Consider the following 14,702-nt stretch of genomic DNA (forward strand, 5'->3'; position numbering starts at 1 on the left):
ACCAGGACGGTATCACTGCAGTTACACGCAATCACCCTCTCAATCCTGTTTGTGCCTGCAAAAGTTTCAAACTGGTACATGCCCCCATCGCTTCTTGCTGAAATCCTGCAGCTTCCAAACCACAAGTATCCCGTGAGATGGGGGGGTGGTTCCACTTCCATTGTTGCCTGCCTCTCCCAATGCCAGTACTGCAGTCACATAGGGGAAGCGTCACAGGACATCTAGGCCCAGGAAGAGCTTGTCTGAGGCCCAGGGAGCAGGGGCTTGTTCTTAGCATGACAGGAGAAGTCTTGCCAAGATGCCCCAAGTCTTGCCAAGATGCCCCAACCAACGTAGCCCTCCAAGGCCCAAGGCAAGTGGTTGTCCCCCACCCCACCCCACTGCACAGGTCTGAGGACAACTTAGAAGGCAGAATCGTGTTTGGGTAAGTCTAGCCAAATGCACTATTATGACGTCGTTAACAGTTTGCAGAAGGCACCAACAGAGGGGTCACATTGGAAATGGTCAGAGCTTCATCACGGTCACAGTTTACTATGCCAGATAGTCAAGCTTACAAGGAGAAGTCAGATCTGCCACAAGCCAAGTCGCTAAGAGGCCCGCACTTCGGCTCGCCTCCTGCAGATCAGCCTGCTTGCTGCTGTCAACACTTGCACAGTACCAGCTGCTAAGCTCAAAAGCCACCCTCTGAACCTTTTCATCCCCATGCTGGCAGAGCTGTTTCTAAATGTACTTTTGAATCAGCATCAAGCCTGGCTGCCTAAATAGTGCTTGAGAGCTGATGAAAACTGGAAGAAAAGCACCTCTGTTTCCAGCCAGCGTTTAAAGTAGGGTTCTACTGGTGTTGCCAGAGCTGCAGATCAGGGTCTCCAGCTTTGCATGGCCCCTTCCAAGTGGCACACACAGGGCTTGAGACTGCAGGTGGGCAAAATTTAATTAAGAAATATGAAGAAGACTGTGCATGAGGCTTGCAAGCTCGAGCCCAGCAGCACCTGGCTGCACATTGTTAGCACAGACACTGCCCTTCTCTGCTCCCCTCTCCCAATTAACCTCCGTCTCCAGGGCCCACCTCTGTGACATCAGCAGGGATTGCCACTAGGTTTCAGGTTGGGGCGCTGAAATCTCAGGGTTTGGGATGCTCCTGGCCTAGCAGCAGCCCCTTGGCCCTGCAACAGGCACCCTTAGCAGCGCAAGGGCCAGATTCCCTCCTGGACAACTTACTGGGGGCCACGTGTCAGCAGAGGGAGATACCAGAGGCAAGTGGGCAGAGCCACGGATGTGAATGTTTGTGCAGGAGGCTAGTTTCTACACACACTCTCTCTCCACCTTCCCTCTAGACAAGCAAGAGGCATTATCCGACAATGCCAAGGTTGCAGGTTCGATTCCTGCAAGAAACAGCTGCATTCTTGCATTGAGTTAGATGATCCTTAGGGTCCCTCCCAACTCTGATTCTATGACACTTCCCAGCCAGTGAAAAACACTTGAGGGTTCAAAACATGACTGTTGATGGATGTGGCAAGGGAAAGATGTGTGTCCTGGGGTGTATCACCAGGGCCACATTTGGCCCTCGGGCTATGGCTTCAAGTGAGGAGTATATCACCGCAGCAATACTCAGCCTTTGAGGCAGATGCCTGGTATGATTAGATTTCAAGTTACAACCATACCATGCATTTAAAGCCTTCTATTACTGCTTCAAGTCGCAGCTTCCCCCAGAGAATCCTGGGGACTGTAGTTTGTGGAGGGTGCTGGTAATCCTAGCTCTGAGACAAGCTAGTTTCCAGGATTCCTCGGGGTGGGGTGGGGGTCACATCTTTTAAAATGATACCAGAATGCTTTCAATGTATGGCATGGTTGTGACCTTAAGAGTGTTTTCTGAAATTCTGCACTGGATCCGGATCACCTGCTTTTGATCTGTACACTTCTGTGGTTTCTCTTTCCTATCATCATCATCATCATCATCAAGCAAGATTCTAGTCTTCATGTGTGCTAAGATTCATACAATTCAGAGTTTCCCCCTTCTTCTTCCTTCTCCTCCTTATGCTGGTGGACTACATCAGCCTTGATCAGTGGAGTCACCTGGCTGAGGTTTATGGGAGTTGTAGTCCAGCAATCTGGGACCCCAAAGTCAACAAAGACTACCTACCCCAGCATCTCATTTCCAGCGAGATTCTTTTAGGGAGTTCATGAAAACAGTGTCCCTCTTCTGTTGCTTGACCCATCACCAGGTATTCTGGAGGTACACTGCCGCTGCAGCTGGAGGCTCCACTTTCCTCATCACGGCTGGTAGATCTATCCTCCATCAATTCGTCCACAGTCTTTTCTCCTTTAACATCTTGTGGGAATGTCAGTGAAGGGCTATAACTCAGTGGCAGACAGACCGTGTGCCTGACATGCCCAGGTACAGCTGGGAAAGTACCATATGGAAACCTGCTGCCAGTCTGCAATTAGCCCTCTCTTTCAGAACCATGAGGTCTAGAATCTTATATTCATTTAGGGCTGCCATTCAGTGGTAGGGCACCTGTGCTGCGGGCAAGTAGGTCCTAGGATTCAATCCCTGGCATCTCCAGGTAGCGCTGGGGAAATATACCCACCCAAAATCCTGGAGAGCTGCAGCCAGCATCAACAATACTGAGCTGGGTGGAACCAGTGGCACCAGTACAGAAGAGCTTCTTCCCTCTGGTGTGTACTGAACCTGCTACTACCGGCAGTCCATTTGGCTAAGTGTCTCTGAGCTCTAACAGGATGGAAAACATGCGAGCTGAGCATCAGTGAAGGTTCGTTTTTATTTTTATTAAGCTTCAAATAACCTTTTTTTCGGAAGTAAAAGAAAATAAAAAGAAAACAAGAGGCTTTATTGAAGATCAGGAAATTTCACAGGGATCAATAAAACGAGTTTGTACACCACTGCGAGAGCAAACAGACACTGGGAATTAAAAACAGGACCACTCTCACTCTCTCTCAAAAGGGTTTTTTTTTTATAAAATCGGCAACAGCACACACCGCAAAGTAAAACAAGACCTTAGATCACAGTCGAGTCAACCACAAAACCACTTTGGAGGCAGCCAAGATGTTAAAAGATCTCTCTCTCCTCCTGAAGCAGCCCTTTTAAAGCTGCATCGCCTCTCCTTTTGGGTACCATCCAAAGAGCTGAATAATACCAATTTTAAAAAAAGACCGAAGGGGGGGGGGAATCATATACTGTACATCTATATAACTTAGTGTAGCAATACAACAGCAGCTTTATTTTATCTTAATTTCAGAAAGGGGTATCATTTTGCTATGCCACTCCAATCATTGATATGCAATTAATCAGACTGCATCTGCGGAATGAGGTTTTGATTCATTTTATTCCTTTTATTAGTTGTGGACTGGTTTGCCATGGCAGAGCAGTTCTCCCCACCTCCTCCTCCAAAACGTGAAATGAAAGCACAATTGCTGGGTTTTCTAGAGCCTTTAGTGAATACGGCCCCAATCCAAGGCAGATTATTGACCGAATAAAAAGGATTTGCCTTTCGCCGCAACTAATGCTGACACATTGATTTCAATGGGGGCTAAGTATGACTCACTTCCCCCTGAGTAGGGGCTCTATATTGGCTCTTGCACTGTACTTTCTACAGGGTGGGCAACTCAGCTGCATCAGATCCTTCCCCATGTGACTGCCCAGGTACGACACTGAATGGGTGGGGAGCTTTTTGAAGGTTGCACGTCTCAACAGAGGGAGAGAAATCAGGATATCAGAAGCTCCCAGTGGTGGATGCCGTGGGGGCGGGGGAGACCCCCCATTTTGCCTGCCATGATCCAAAAGACCACGCTGGGCTCCTGCTGTCAGTGGAATGGCATTGCCTTATTTGCCTGCCTTGGACTGCAGGGCTGGTAATCTGTGTTGGGCAGGATAAAGCCATCTTGTTGAAGCACAAATATGGCTTCTGAGTTGCTTGATTTACGTGTGGTTCTCTTGGCTTTACAACTCCCACCAGCCAGGGTGCCCCAAGTTCAGGGATGATGGGGAACTGCAGTCCAATGACATATGGAGGACCTCAACTTACCCCATTCCTAACGTGGATGGACCTGACCATAGGTTTGGGCTCCACTGCCCAACTTCACTCTCCACCCCTGGCCCCACTTTTCTACATCAAACGCATCAATGGACATTTCTAAACCGTATGTTTATAGCGTGTTTCTATAAGAGGCACAGCTTCCCCCCAAGGAATCATGGGATCTGTAGTTTTCACACCGCAGAGCTACAATTCCCAGCATCCTCAGCAAACTAGAAGTTGCAGGACTCTTTGCAGGAAGCCACGTGCTCTGAACACGTGGCTGTGAGTATAGAGCCATTTTTCAAAGGACTGAGCTCCTGGAACACAGTCAAGGAAGGAACAGGCAGACACACAAGGGCTGTGATACAATTTGAAACAGGTTTAAGGAAAAGGAAAACCTGCGGCTAAGATGCATGCAAAAAGACAGAACACAGTTCACAAGCAGAGACCCCACCCTACAAAAAACAAAAGCCCCCCCCCACATCTGTATATTTAGAAATGAACAAAAGGACGCACAACCGTTAGCATTTTGCTTCACCCAAGAAAGAAAATGTGTGGGTTTTGTTTTGGTTTTTTTAAAAGAGAAATGAAGTCAAAAGGCTGGAAAGATGGAAAGACCAGCTTATGAAAACCTTCCTCGTAGTTGCCAACCCGCACTCAAAGCACGGCTGCGAGGCAGAGAGAAGCAGAACCTTATACAATGAAGCCTCGGAAAAACACCGTAACCTTGGATACAGTTTCCAAGGACACCGGGGCCCTTGGCTAACAGGATCACAGCGCAGGGGATGGATGAACACAACGCCAGTCTTCCGAATGAGTTGGATACGCTGTAGCAGAAGAAGCCCACTCCAGGCTCCTCCATCTTCAACACAACCAGCCTTCATCAGTGAAAAACAAACATTGCTCACGTCGCAAAAACACAAAGAAAGGTGTTTCGTTTGTGTATTGTTATTTTCTCCCCCTTTCCGCGAATGTTCCTTTGGTGGACTATACAAGGCACTGTGACTAACAGAAGCCAGGAGATTATTTTCCCTTCCCAGATCCGTCGTGAGCCTTAAACACAGGCACAGTTCAATAAGCTCTGCCGTAATTAGACCTGAAGAGCTGCCTTTGCTTCCCGCTTACTGATCTTTCTCTCTCTCAATCCTCGGCCTGTCTGAATACAGGCTAAAGAGAAATCTGGAGAGAAAAATTAGCACATAAAAAATTGACATCCTTCTTGGATGAGGGGCACTTTTGCCCCCAGTGCTTGAATACTCAGGATTGTGGTTGAGGCTCTCCAACAACTTGTGGGATGAGGTTTCATTGCTTAGTCTCACTGGAACTGCTAATAAAAAACCCCCAACTCCTCCGTTATGTGCAGATCGGTCTGATTCAGCAACATGCGTGAGATCATTCCCATGGTTCAAATTTAGGCATGTCAGGCTTGCTGATGCGCCTGAGCCATAGAAGACCTGCAGTGGGGTCTTAGTAGCTGAATGCCAGGGGGGAAGTTCAGAGGACACCACTTCTCCCAGGGAAGCACTATGCGGAGAGTGTGCACTTTTCTCTTTGGAAAGATGCAGGATGAAAGATAAAGTGGATCACTCTTTTTGCCACATTGTCATTGGTGCTCAAGATATTAAATCTCCCACTGCACCACTGATGCGAGAGCCAAGTTTAGTGTCTTTTGACAATGCCCCCAAGTTTGATCCCATTAGCACTTATGACTCCCGAACACTTACATTTTTGGGTGTGGTTAAAGGCACCAAAAGATAATTTCCTTATGAGCCGCTATTTACTGAACCCACTGGAGTCCTGACTACGGTTTGGCCAACCACGCAAGACTGGATTGAAAGGGTGCATCCACCCAAAACGAGGCAGCTCATTGTTCCATGGAAGCGAAACACCAAAGGGAATATATAACCATCGGACGAGCTGTTTCCTTCCTGCAGCTCCTGCTCTCTGCCCTACGGCGCTTTTCAGATTTCTAAAGCCGGGAGAAATTTGGTGGCCAGGCTCCTTCCCTCCTCGCTGAAGCATCAGGATGGGAAAAAGCTGGAATGTGCTGGAAATTCTTTGCAGCTGTTAAAGGAGACCTAAGCTGCGCCTCCAGTTGTCAGGCTGTGCTTTCGGTGGATCTGGTCCTCAGCTAGAGAGGAAACTCACCAGAATGCGATATGTATAAACAAGCTGGCCACAAGCTGGGAGAGATCAAAAGCTCACTGCAGGCGTAAGCAGGAACCAGCTCCCAACTGTGCCTTTGGTTGCCCCACACCTGACATCCACATGATGCACCAGGTGTGGGGAAGGTGGGGTTTCTGGGGAAGGGGAAACTGGGACCCCTGATTCAGCCTGTGGGCCGGAGGTCCCCCACCCTGCAGTCCTAAGCGCTGCCAATGGTGGAATGGGGGAATAACTTCAACAGTGGTGGATCATGAAGCACAGCACACTGGGAGATGGGGCATCACTAGGCCAGTCCCCACCAACCTCCAACCAAGGGAGCAGCATCAGGTTGCCAATCCAAGTGAAGGGAGAGATCAAAAGCTCACAGCAGGCAAGTCTCTAAAAAAAGAGAGAGGCACGAGCATTAATTGTTTAATGCAGGCACAGGCAAACTCCGGCCCTCCAGATGTTTGGGACTACAATTCCCATCATCCCTGGCCACTGGTCCTGTAAGCTAGGGATGATGGGAGTTGTAGTCCCAAAACATCTGGAGGGCTGAGTTTGCCTATACCTGGTTTAATGGTATAATCAGGCTGCTTGCTTCGTTTAAGCCTAATTAAACAGCTCCCCGCCCGCCTTCGCTTTCAGCGAGGTGGTTTGCAGTCTGGAGGTACTGAAGAAAGGGAATGGGGAAAGAAAGAAAAGCCCATTTTGCTCCACTGCGTTCTCTGCACCATTGCACTCTCGAAGCCGCAAAGCGATACGACCCGCTTGCTCAAAAGAGGGAAGAGGCCGCCTCCCCCAGCCACCCTCAAATTGTCAGCGTACCACAAAGAGGGTGCGTTTGAGAAACGGCCATTTAATCGATATAAGCCGGTTATACCCTTTGAAGGCTCTCACTCTCTCTGCAAACTTAATGGAGTTGCAAACAGTGGTAATGCCCTTTAGAAGAAGCAAAAAGAAACCCCCCACAATTTCACACTTTGAGAGCCCTCTGCCATTCCGCATGTCTATTTTTATTCCACACTGCCAAATTTGACAGCTGATTCATTCTAGGGAGAGGTCTCGAGGCTGTAAAGATCAGCTGCTTTCAAAGTGCTGGTGGGGGGACCTTCTTTAACGGCAGGCTCGCAGATTTAAAGCGAAGCCAACACACGACTCCACACCCCAATGAATCCTGGGAACTGTAGCTTCCCCCTCGCAGAGCTACAGTGCTCAGCACCCTTCACAAACCACAGTCTATTTGGGGGAAGTCATGTGCTTCAAGTGTGCGCCAGATTTGCTTGAAATCTACGGTGTGGATCTGCCCAATTGTTTCCTGCCTGTGCCCCAAAACTCAGTAATGGTAGTTTTGTCTGATAATACCTGCAAGCAATTCTGAGCTGACATGCTTAAGGCCAAGAGTGCCTTGTCAGTGGGGTGGGGTAGGAAGGAGGTGGGGAGAAGGGGACCCCTGGCACTTAAACCTGGTCTTGGAAGCTCACCAGATATATACGAGGTGAGAAGTGAGAAACTATTCAAGACCTTGCTGAAAAAACAAGAACCACCCAACAAGGATCCCGAGCCAACCCTGTCTCCTTCTGACTTTGTCATCCTAGGGGCTCTAAGCCACTTGAAACAGAGGTTATCAATTGCAGGGGGTGATCCCTCCACCTTCATTAAGCAGACAAGAAATTTGCCAACACTTGAAGGGCAGACTGTGCTGGTCAAATGCTACTGGAGAAACACAGTTTGTGCCTCAGTGCAATCCACGCCTCCACCCCACCCCCAAATCAGTGGATATTTCCAAATTCTTGAGAAGTCCATCACAGGGAATTTGCAGATTTAAAAAACATAGTGGCTTTCACCCTTTTGGAAGAGAACAGCTAGTCTAAAAACAAACATTTTATATATACACACTTGAACCCAGTCTTCCCCCAAGCTGGAGACGTCCAGGTGCAGCAGACTACAACTCCCAGCCCGCAGCCAGCATGGCCATGGATCTGTAGCCCAGAACGTCTGGAGCACTCCAGCCTTGGGATGACTGCCCTAAGCGCTAGCTCATCTACTGACAGCCCTCCCCACCCCACCCCCACTGCCCCTCCAGTGTATTCTTCCCCTATCGAGACCAAGCCAAAGGTGAAGGAACAAAGTCCGCTTAAAGTAGGTCAGGCAAAATGAGGCCCGGGGGTTTGGGCTCAACGCAGTTGATCCAGAAGTTGGCGCAGCTGGCGTGATACTGGTGCCCTCCGTAAGCAAGTTTGAAATTGTCTGTTTCCGAGTTAAAGGCCTGCGGGGAAGAAGAGGGGAAACAAACAAACAGCAGAGTTAGGAACCACCGGGATGCTCCCATGTGCTGAAACATTGCGCCACGGAGAGAGGCCTGGATGCTGGCGACGCACAGGCACACATTGACAGCCAACAAACACATTCAGTCTCTTTGTGGAGCTTCCTAACAGCTTGCAAGCCATCGCCGTCAAACCATGGCCACAGCTCTGGGATAAACCAGCAACAGAGGGTCCTCAATCTCCAATTTGTGTGATCGAAAAGAGCATTTAAAGACAGCTCTTTTAAAGAAGTGGGAAGAGAAAGAGGCTGGTTGAAGGCAGAATCTATTTTTTTGTTTATGGCACGGTGCTCCTTCCATCTCAGGCAAGGCAGGAGGCTATAAGACAAGGAGCGAGAGGAACCTTAGGCCTGTGGCCCTCTAAGCCTCTTTACCTGGCCTTCAGGACCCTCTCTAGGCCACACCCCTCACTGGCCTTGCTTCACACCCAGACCACTTGCTTTCCTGGCTGCAAATGTGTCCTTGATTGTGCCTCTCGCTTGCCTGGATGCAGAGATGGCATGTAGACCCTGGGCTGCTGTACAAAGGTAGAATTTGGACTGAAAAGCACTGCCTGCCCTTCCTAGAAAGAGAAGGGACCTTTTGGATGGCTGTATCCCAGCAGGGGAATGTTCCCCTTGCCCCAAAATTCATGTGAAATCTAGCCGGCCTGCCAAATCGTGTGATATTATATCATGGGAGAAAGCACAGTGGAACCCTGAACCAGGGGCACTCCCATTAGGAGGCATGGAGGACGCACTGCAAGGTTTTGCCGGCTTAAATCTAGCGTGGGAAACCACAAAGGAGCTGAAATGCACCTGAGAGCAGTTTCCGACTTGGGCGTTGCTGGCAAGCTGCTTTTCAAGGAAACAGCCCCCACACACAAACACCCCAGGGCTGATTTGTCAATGGCTGAGCAAGCACGTGGAGTACTTTGGGAAGAGTGCTGCTTTTGGGGGAGTGGAAGAAATGCACTTGTTTTCTTGCTGGTCTGAAGTCGCAGCTATTCACTTCTCAGATATCCAGAATGCAAAACACTTCCATGACTTTAAGAGATTCTATGTAATCGTGTGAGAAACAGCTGTAGGAGTATAATAAGGTGACTGTACACCAGCTTTGAAAACGACCCCTAACTTTGCACAGACCCACTTGTGTGGATAAAAATAAATGAAGTATCCTTGGGTAAAGCCGCTTAATTCGTTGCAAATGATGGAGCCCAGCTAGTTGACCGTGGAGATCTCTTTGCTCCTATGGAGGAATCGTGGAACACACAGAACCCCACACCTTGAACAACACACAGGAGCTAAGAGAGAAGCAGTCATCAGGCTGAACTAGACACCCCCCCCCACAAACTTGAAAGAGGTGACCCCCACAGACCCTCCCCCACCACCATCAAAACCTGAAAAGTTTTTAACATCTTCATGCATAGTGAGGGTGGACGGCACAAGCCCCTCCTGCCACAAAGACGCAAGGCGGGATAGGTAGGAGCCAACGACACAGACAACTCTTTCTGCCACACCACAACACAGACCACCACAAAAAAGCAGATCTATTCACAAAGCAACAGGCATGCCGACACGAGAAAGACTCGGTTTGTGCACAGCACTAAGCAAAACCATGGATTAGTGGGAATGTGCAAGAATGCAGGCTCCCTGAGAGGAGAGTGTCCCTTCTTCGATCCTCCTCTGTCCCAGCTTTAGGCTCAGCACATCATCTGGACCCCGGCTTGCCGTTCATCCCCTCACGAGTGGTGAAGTATAGAACTAACTTTGATCAGAGTTTGTGGTTTGTCTAGAGTGAGACGAGCCGTGAAACTGGGTTCAGATGACACGCTTGGCCAAACCATGGTTTAGCAGGCAGCAGCAGGACCAGAGGACGGAACAAAGCAGCTACTTGTCTCCTTTCTGGAAGGCCCACACGCTTGCAGGCTTGCACTAAGCATTCAGTTTGAACCAGGCCCTTTAGGGGAACGGACTTGAGTGCGAGTTAGTTGATTAAAATTGAGAGGTTAGAGAGAGGGAGAGGCACAGAAATTGTTAACTGGAGACAAACGGAGGAGGGTGGCAATGGTCCCCGCTACCACCTTGCTTAGGGCAAACATTAAAAGGAAATATATATATATATATATATATAGCTTTCACGGGTCCGTACTTCTCTAGGAGGTTCCTCCGGAGGCTTCTCTTCTTTCTGAAAACAACGTCGAAACCAGAAAAGGGTCAAAACATAATCGCCAAAAGAGGGGAGCTGGCTGCCAACCAAACTCGCTCCTGTTTTAAGAGCCCCCATCCCGCTCCACACAGCGGGGCTTTTAGAGCTGCTCCAATATATCCCACTGACAATCCGAGTTTCTGAAGGCTGTGGGGCTTGTCTCTTACGAAGAAAGAAGATAGAGGCTCCAAGCCAGCTGCAGGGGACCCCTGACTCCAGAGTCAACCCTCCAGTTGCCTAGGAAACTGGAGAACTGGGGAACTGGGTTCGCGTCTCCGCTCCTCCACATGCAGCTGCTGGGTGACCTTGGGCCAGTCACACTTCTTTGAAGTCTCTCAGCCCCACTCACCTCACAGAGTGTTTGTTGTGGGGGAGGAAGGGAAAGGAGAATGTTAGCCGCTTTGAGACTCCTTAAGGGGAGTGAAATCCAAACTCTAGGAAATAAGTTACAAGTAATCGGGAAAACCTGCGACCCGACAGGTACTGTCAGACTGCAACGCCCATCACTGGAGAGCATCACAGTGTTGACTCTTGCCCTATAAAACAACGATGGGTAACTTGAGATTCTCTGGACATTGCTCAGCTGCAGTTCTCATCCTTCCTGGCTGCTGGGGCTAACAAGAGTTTGAGTCTCATATCTGGAAGGCCACTACCCTTTTATTTGAGGAAGACTGTGTTGCCTTGCTGGGTGGATCCACACAGGCCCAGGGACTCGTACCTTTTACTTCCCAACTTTGCGGGCTCCACTAAGGTTGCCTGGGGTCTCCACCCGAGCTGGAAGCAGCAGCAGCAGCAGCAGCAACAACATGCATTTGGACGGGCGGCAGAGGGTGTTTCGGAAGGAACTTGGCTCTCCGCGATGCGGCTTTCTACCAAAGCTACTTGCGATGAGGTCGCTGGATGCTCCGGGTGCTTGTTAAAATTAGTGGAGCAAATGCAAGGGTGGAAGGCAGCAAATGCAAACAGGGGTTGAGATAGGTGGGGAGATGTAAAAAAAAACAAACGATGACGACACAGCTTCTACTTACTTTGCTTCGAGAATTTACATTCAAGAGGCACACCCCACAAGCCAGTTCTTGGGCGTTTTTGATTCCCGGGCGAAGCATACAGGAGGAGAAATCGAGTGAGTTTTCGTCAGGCTGTAGGAGGAACAACGGAGGTTGGAATAGTATATTGTTCATAAGTAGCTATCTCCTGCCTTGTTCTAAGTTATCTTCCATGGTCTCTTCTAGCTTCCAACTTCTTCTAAGCTGCCTTCTACCTTCTAATCCATGAGTAGGCAAACTAAAGCCCACGGGCCAGATCAGGTCCAATTCCCTTCTGGATCCGGCCCGCAGATGGTCCGGGAATCACCGTGTGGCTCGTCAGTGCGCGCATTCTTTCCCCCTCCCTCACATGGTGGCGGCGCCACCTCCTCCCTCCCTCCTCCTGGCTTCTCCCCACCCTGCCTAGAGGAGGAAGGGAACTGGGCTTTGTTGGTGCCAGCAGCAGCAGCAGCAGCAGCGCTCAAGCAGCCGCCAGTTTAAGCAGCCCCTCTCCAGAGCCCTTTCACGTGCCACTCATTGTCCCGCCGCTGCTGCCAGCCCCTGCCACTTGCAAGACACAGGTAAGGAGCTACCGGGGCTCATGGTGCTTTTGCATCATTCCCCCCCAAAAAATATAGTCCAGCCCCCCACAAGGTCTGAGGGACAGTGGACAGCCCCCTGCTGAAAATGTTTGCTGACCCCTGTTCTAATCTGTTCTCTGCCTTCTATCTTCCATGCTATCTTGGTTCACAGAAACACAGTCCACTATTTGTCCATCTAGCTTTGGCTGCATCATCATCATCATCACCATCATTATTAAATTTCTGTCTCATGCTTTCACCCAAAGCAGCTCAGCATAGCAAACAATTAAGAAATAAAACAACCATTGAGAAACAAAAGATTATTTACAGCAATCTAAAAGCATTAAGCACATCTAAACCATCCGTATCTCCAACGGCACTCAGAGTCTGAACACTGGGAGCAGAGCAAAATATGCCTAAGTGGACCCACCACAAGAGACGTACCACACAAAAGGCCTTACCGTTAAAGCAGCAAGCGACATGAAACTGATCAGGTTGTTCCACACTTTGTCAATGTCCTTCAGTAGTAGCTGGAGCTTCTCGCTACAGACGGCTGTGGCTTTGATGCCTAGCTCTACCCGTTTTGTGACTCTATAAACCTCGACGACCCCTGTTGAGAGATCAAAGATGAGGGTGGAGGGGTCACAGGAGGGATGGCAACTCTCAGACGGCAGGGGTGAGGAACCAAAATGAATGTGGCCCTCCAGGCTTCTATCTATGGCCCTCAGAATTCTCCCCGGGCCACACACCCTTGTAGGCTTTTATGTAACTTAGTTGCAAACCATTTTGATTTTTGTTGTTGAAATAAAAGGTAAAGGCACCCCTGCCCGTACGGGCCAGTCTTGACAGACTCTGGGGTTGTGCGCCCATCTCACTTTAGAGGCCGGGGGCCAGCGCTGTCCGAAGACACTTCCGGGTCACGTGGCCAGCGTGACAAGCTGCATCTGGCGAGCCAGCGCAGCACACGGAAACGCAGTTTACCTTCCCGCTGGTAAGCGGTCCCTATTTATCTACTTGCACCCGAAGGTGCTTTCGAACTGCTAGGTTGGCAGGCGCTGGGACCGAACGACGGGAGCACACCCCGCCACGGGGATTCGAACCGCCGACCTTTCGATCGGCAAGTCCTAGGCGCTGAGGCTTTAACCCACAGCACCACCCGTTGTTGAAATAGATGTCTATAAACATTTTTTTATAAATAAATAAAACAAGAGCATCAGAGTCTCACACAGCGCGTCAACCACAGAGAAATCTAAAGGGTAGATGGAGGTGGGGAGAAAAAAACAAATGAGGTTTCAGGAAGTGGGAAAATATTTTTCTCCTTCTGCTTAAAAAAAAGAGGCACACCCCAAGCAGAGCTGTCGGGTGTCTTTGCTCCCTGTTTTAATTCCTCGTCTTCATGAGATGCGGTAAAATCCATACCTAATAAGTACTCCATGCCTTGCGCGGAGTGGATCACTTCGGTGCAGACGGAGGAGCTGCTGATTCCGTTCAGGGTGTCGTTTGCCTTCTTGATGACCTAACACACAAGAGACGTTTGTTTGTTCTGCTGAACTCAGGATGGTGTTCATAGCATCCCCAGTGAGCCTCGAGCCCAGGCCTGCTTATCTCCAAAATATCTGCCACATCACGTGCATTCACATTATGCCAGAGAAGAGGAACCTCAGGCTGCATGTGGCCCTGGAGGTCTCGCCGTCTGGCCCTTGGAAACCTCCCCAGACCACCCCCTGCAGCAGCCCTGCTTCCCAACCCAGCTGGTTTTGCCTGGCTGGAGTGCATCCCTGAACTCTGACAATGCCTCTTGCTTGTCTGGTTGGTGGAGGAAAGAGGTGTGTGTGGAATGGGTGTAGAAACTAGCCTACTGTACAAAGGCAAAAATTTGCATTTGTTGCTCCGCCCACTGTTGCCTCTGGCCCCACCCACAGGTTTGCAGCCCAATCACAAATGCATGTTTTGTTAGACAAGAACAGGGTTAGTACACAGAGAGTCCTTAAACTTCCTAGAGAGAACCCTCTCTGTGTGTGGCCACTTCCGTTGCCTCCTCTGGGCAGGAATTCTGTAACAATAGATATAACCCCTTACAGTTCCTTCCACCTCTGAGGAGACTGTTTCCATTCACCTTGCTTCCAAGACAAGCAAATGTGTCTTTGGGGGTTCCAGACACAGGCACCCTATTTTGAGACCACCAATTTTTATTCTACTGTAACTTAGAAGTATTTTTCAGCAAACTACTTTGCTGTATTTTCTGCCTGCATTGAAATGTAAGTAAACCTTTTTGTTTATCTTGCTAAAAAACAGGTGGTTCATTCTCTGCAATGGGGGTGAAAAGGAAGGAGGTCAGAAGACCACAAATAAAAAGGTATAAAAAAGGTATACAGTGGTACCTCAGGTTACATATGCTTCAGGT

At 49.4% G+C, this 14,702-nt stretch overlaps 1 protein-coding gene and 1 long non-coding RNA gene across 7 annotated transcripts in view; both read right to left on the minus strand.

The window, feature by feature from the left end:
- Positions 1 to 2,766: 2,766 nt before the first annotated feature.
- LOC128403002 (uncharacterized) lies at positions 2,767 to 8,217 on the minus strand. Its single transcript, XR_008327834.1, has 2 exons — positions 6,989 to 8,217; positions 2,767 to 6,949 (listed from the first exon to the last, which is right to left on the minus strand). It is a non-coding gene; the product is annotated as an uncharacterized LOC128403002 (long non-coding RNA).
- Positions 8,218 to 8,237: 20 nt separating this feature from the next.
- Positions 8,238 to 14,702, minus strand: part of SYNRG (synergin gamma) — a 51,548-nt gene continuing 45,083 nt past the window's right edge. For 2 of the 6 annotated variants that reach the window (XM_053367540.1, XM_053367539.1), the window contains exons 18-22: positions 13,718 to 13,814; positions 12,760 to 12,908; positions 11,721 to 11,831; positions 10,636 to 10,671; positions 8,238 to 8,448 (exon numbers count right to left, since the gene is read on the minus strand). In XM_053367540.1, the coding sequence (XP_053223515.1) occupies positions 8,317 to 8,448; positions 10,636 to 10,671; positions 11,721 to 11,831; positions 12,760 to 12,908; positions 13,718 to 13,814 (525 nt within the window). In that variant the 3' untranslated portion in view covers positions 8,238 to 8,316. The remainder of the gene's footprint in view (positions 8,449 to 10,635; positions 10,672 to 11,720; positions 11,832 to 12,759; positions 12,909 to 13,717; positions 13,815 to 14,702) is intronic. The other 4 variants (XM_053367541.1, XM_053367537.1, XM_053367538.1 and 1 more) reach the window with 3 other exon arrangements.

The sequence above is a fragment of the Podarcis raffonei genome, chromosome 15 (assembly GCF_027172205.1).
Source record: "Podarcis raffonei isolate rPodRaf1 chromosome 15, rPodRaf1.pri, whole genome shotgun sequence".
Classification (NCBI taxonomy): domain Eukaryota; kingdom Metazoa; phylum Chordata; class Lepidosauria; order Squamata; family Lacertidae; genus Podarcis; species Podarcis raffonei.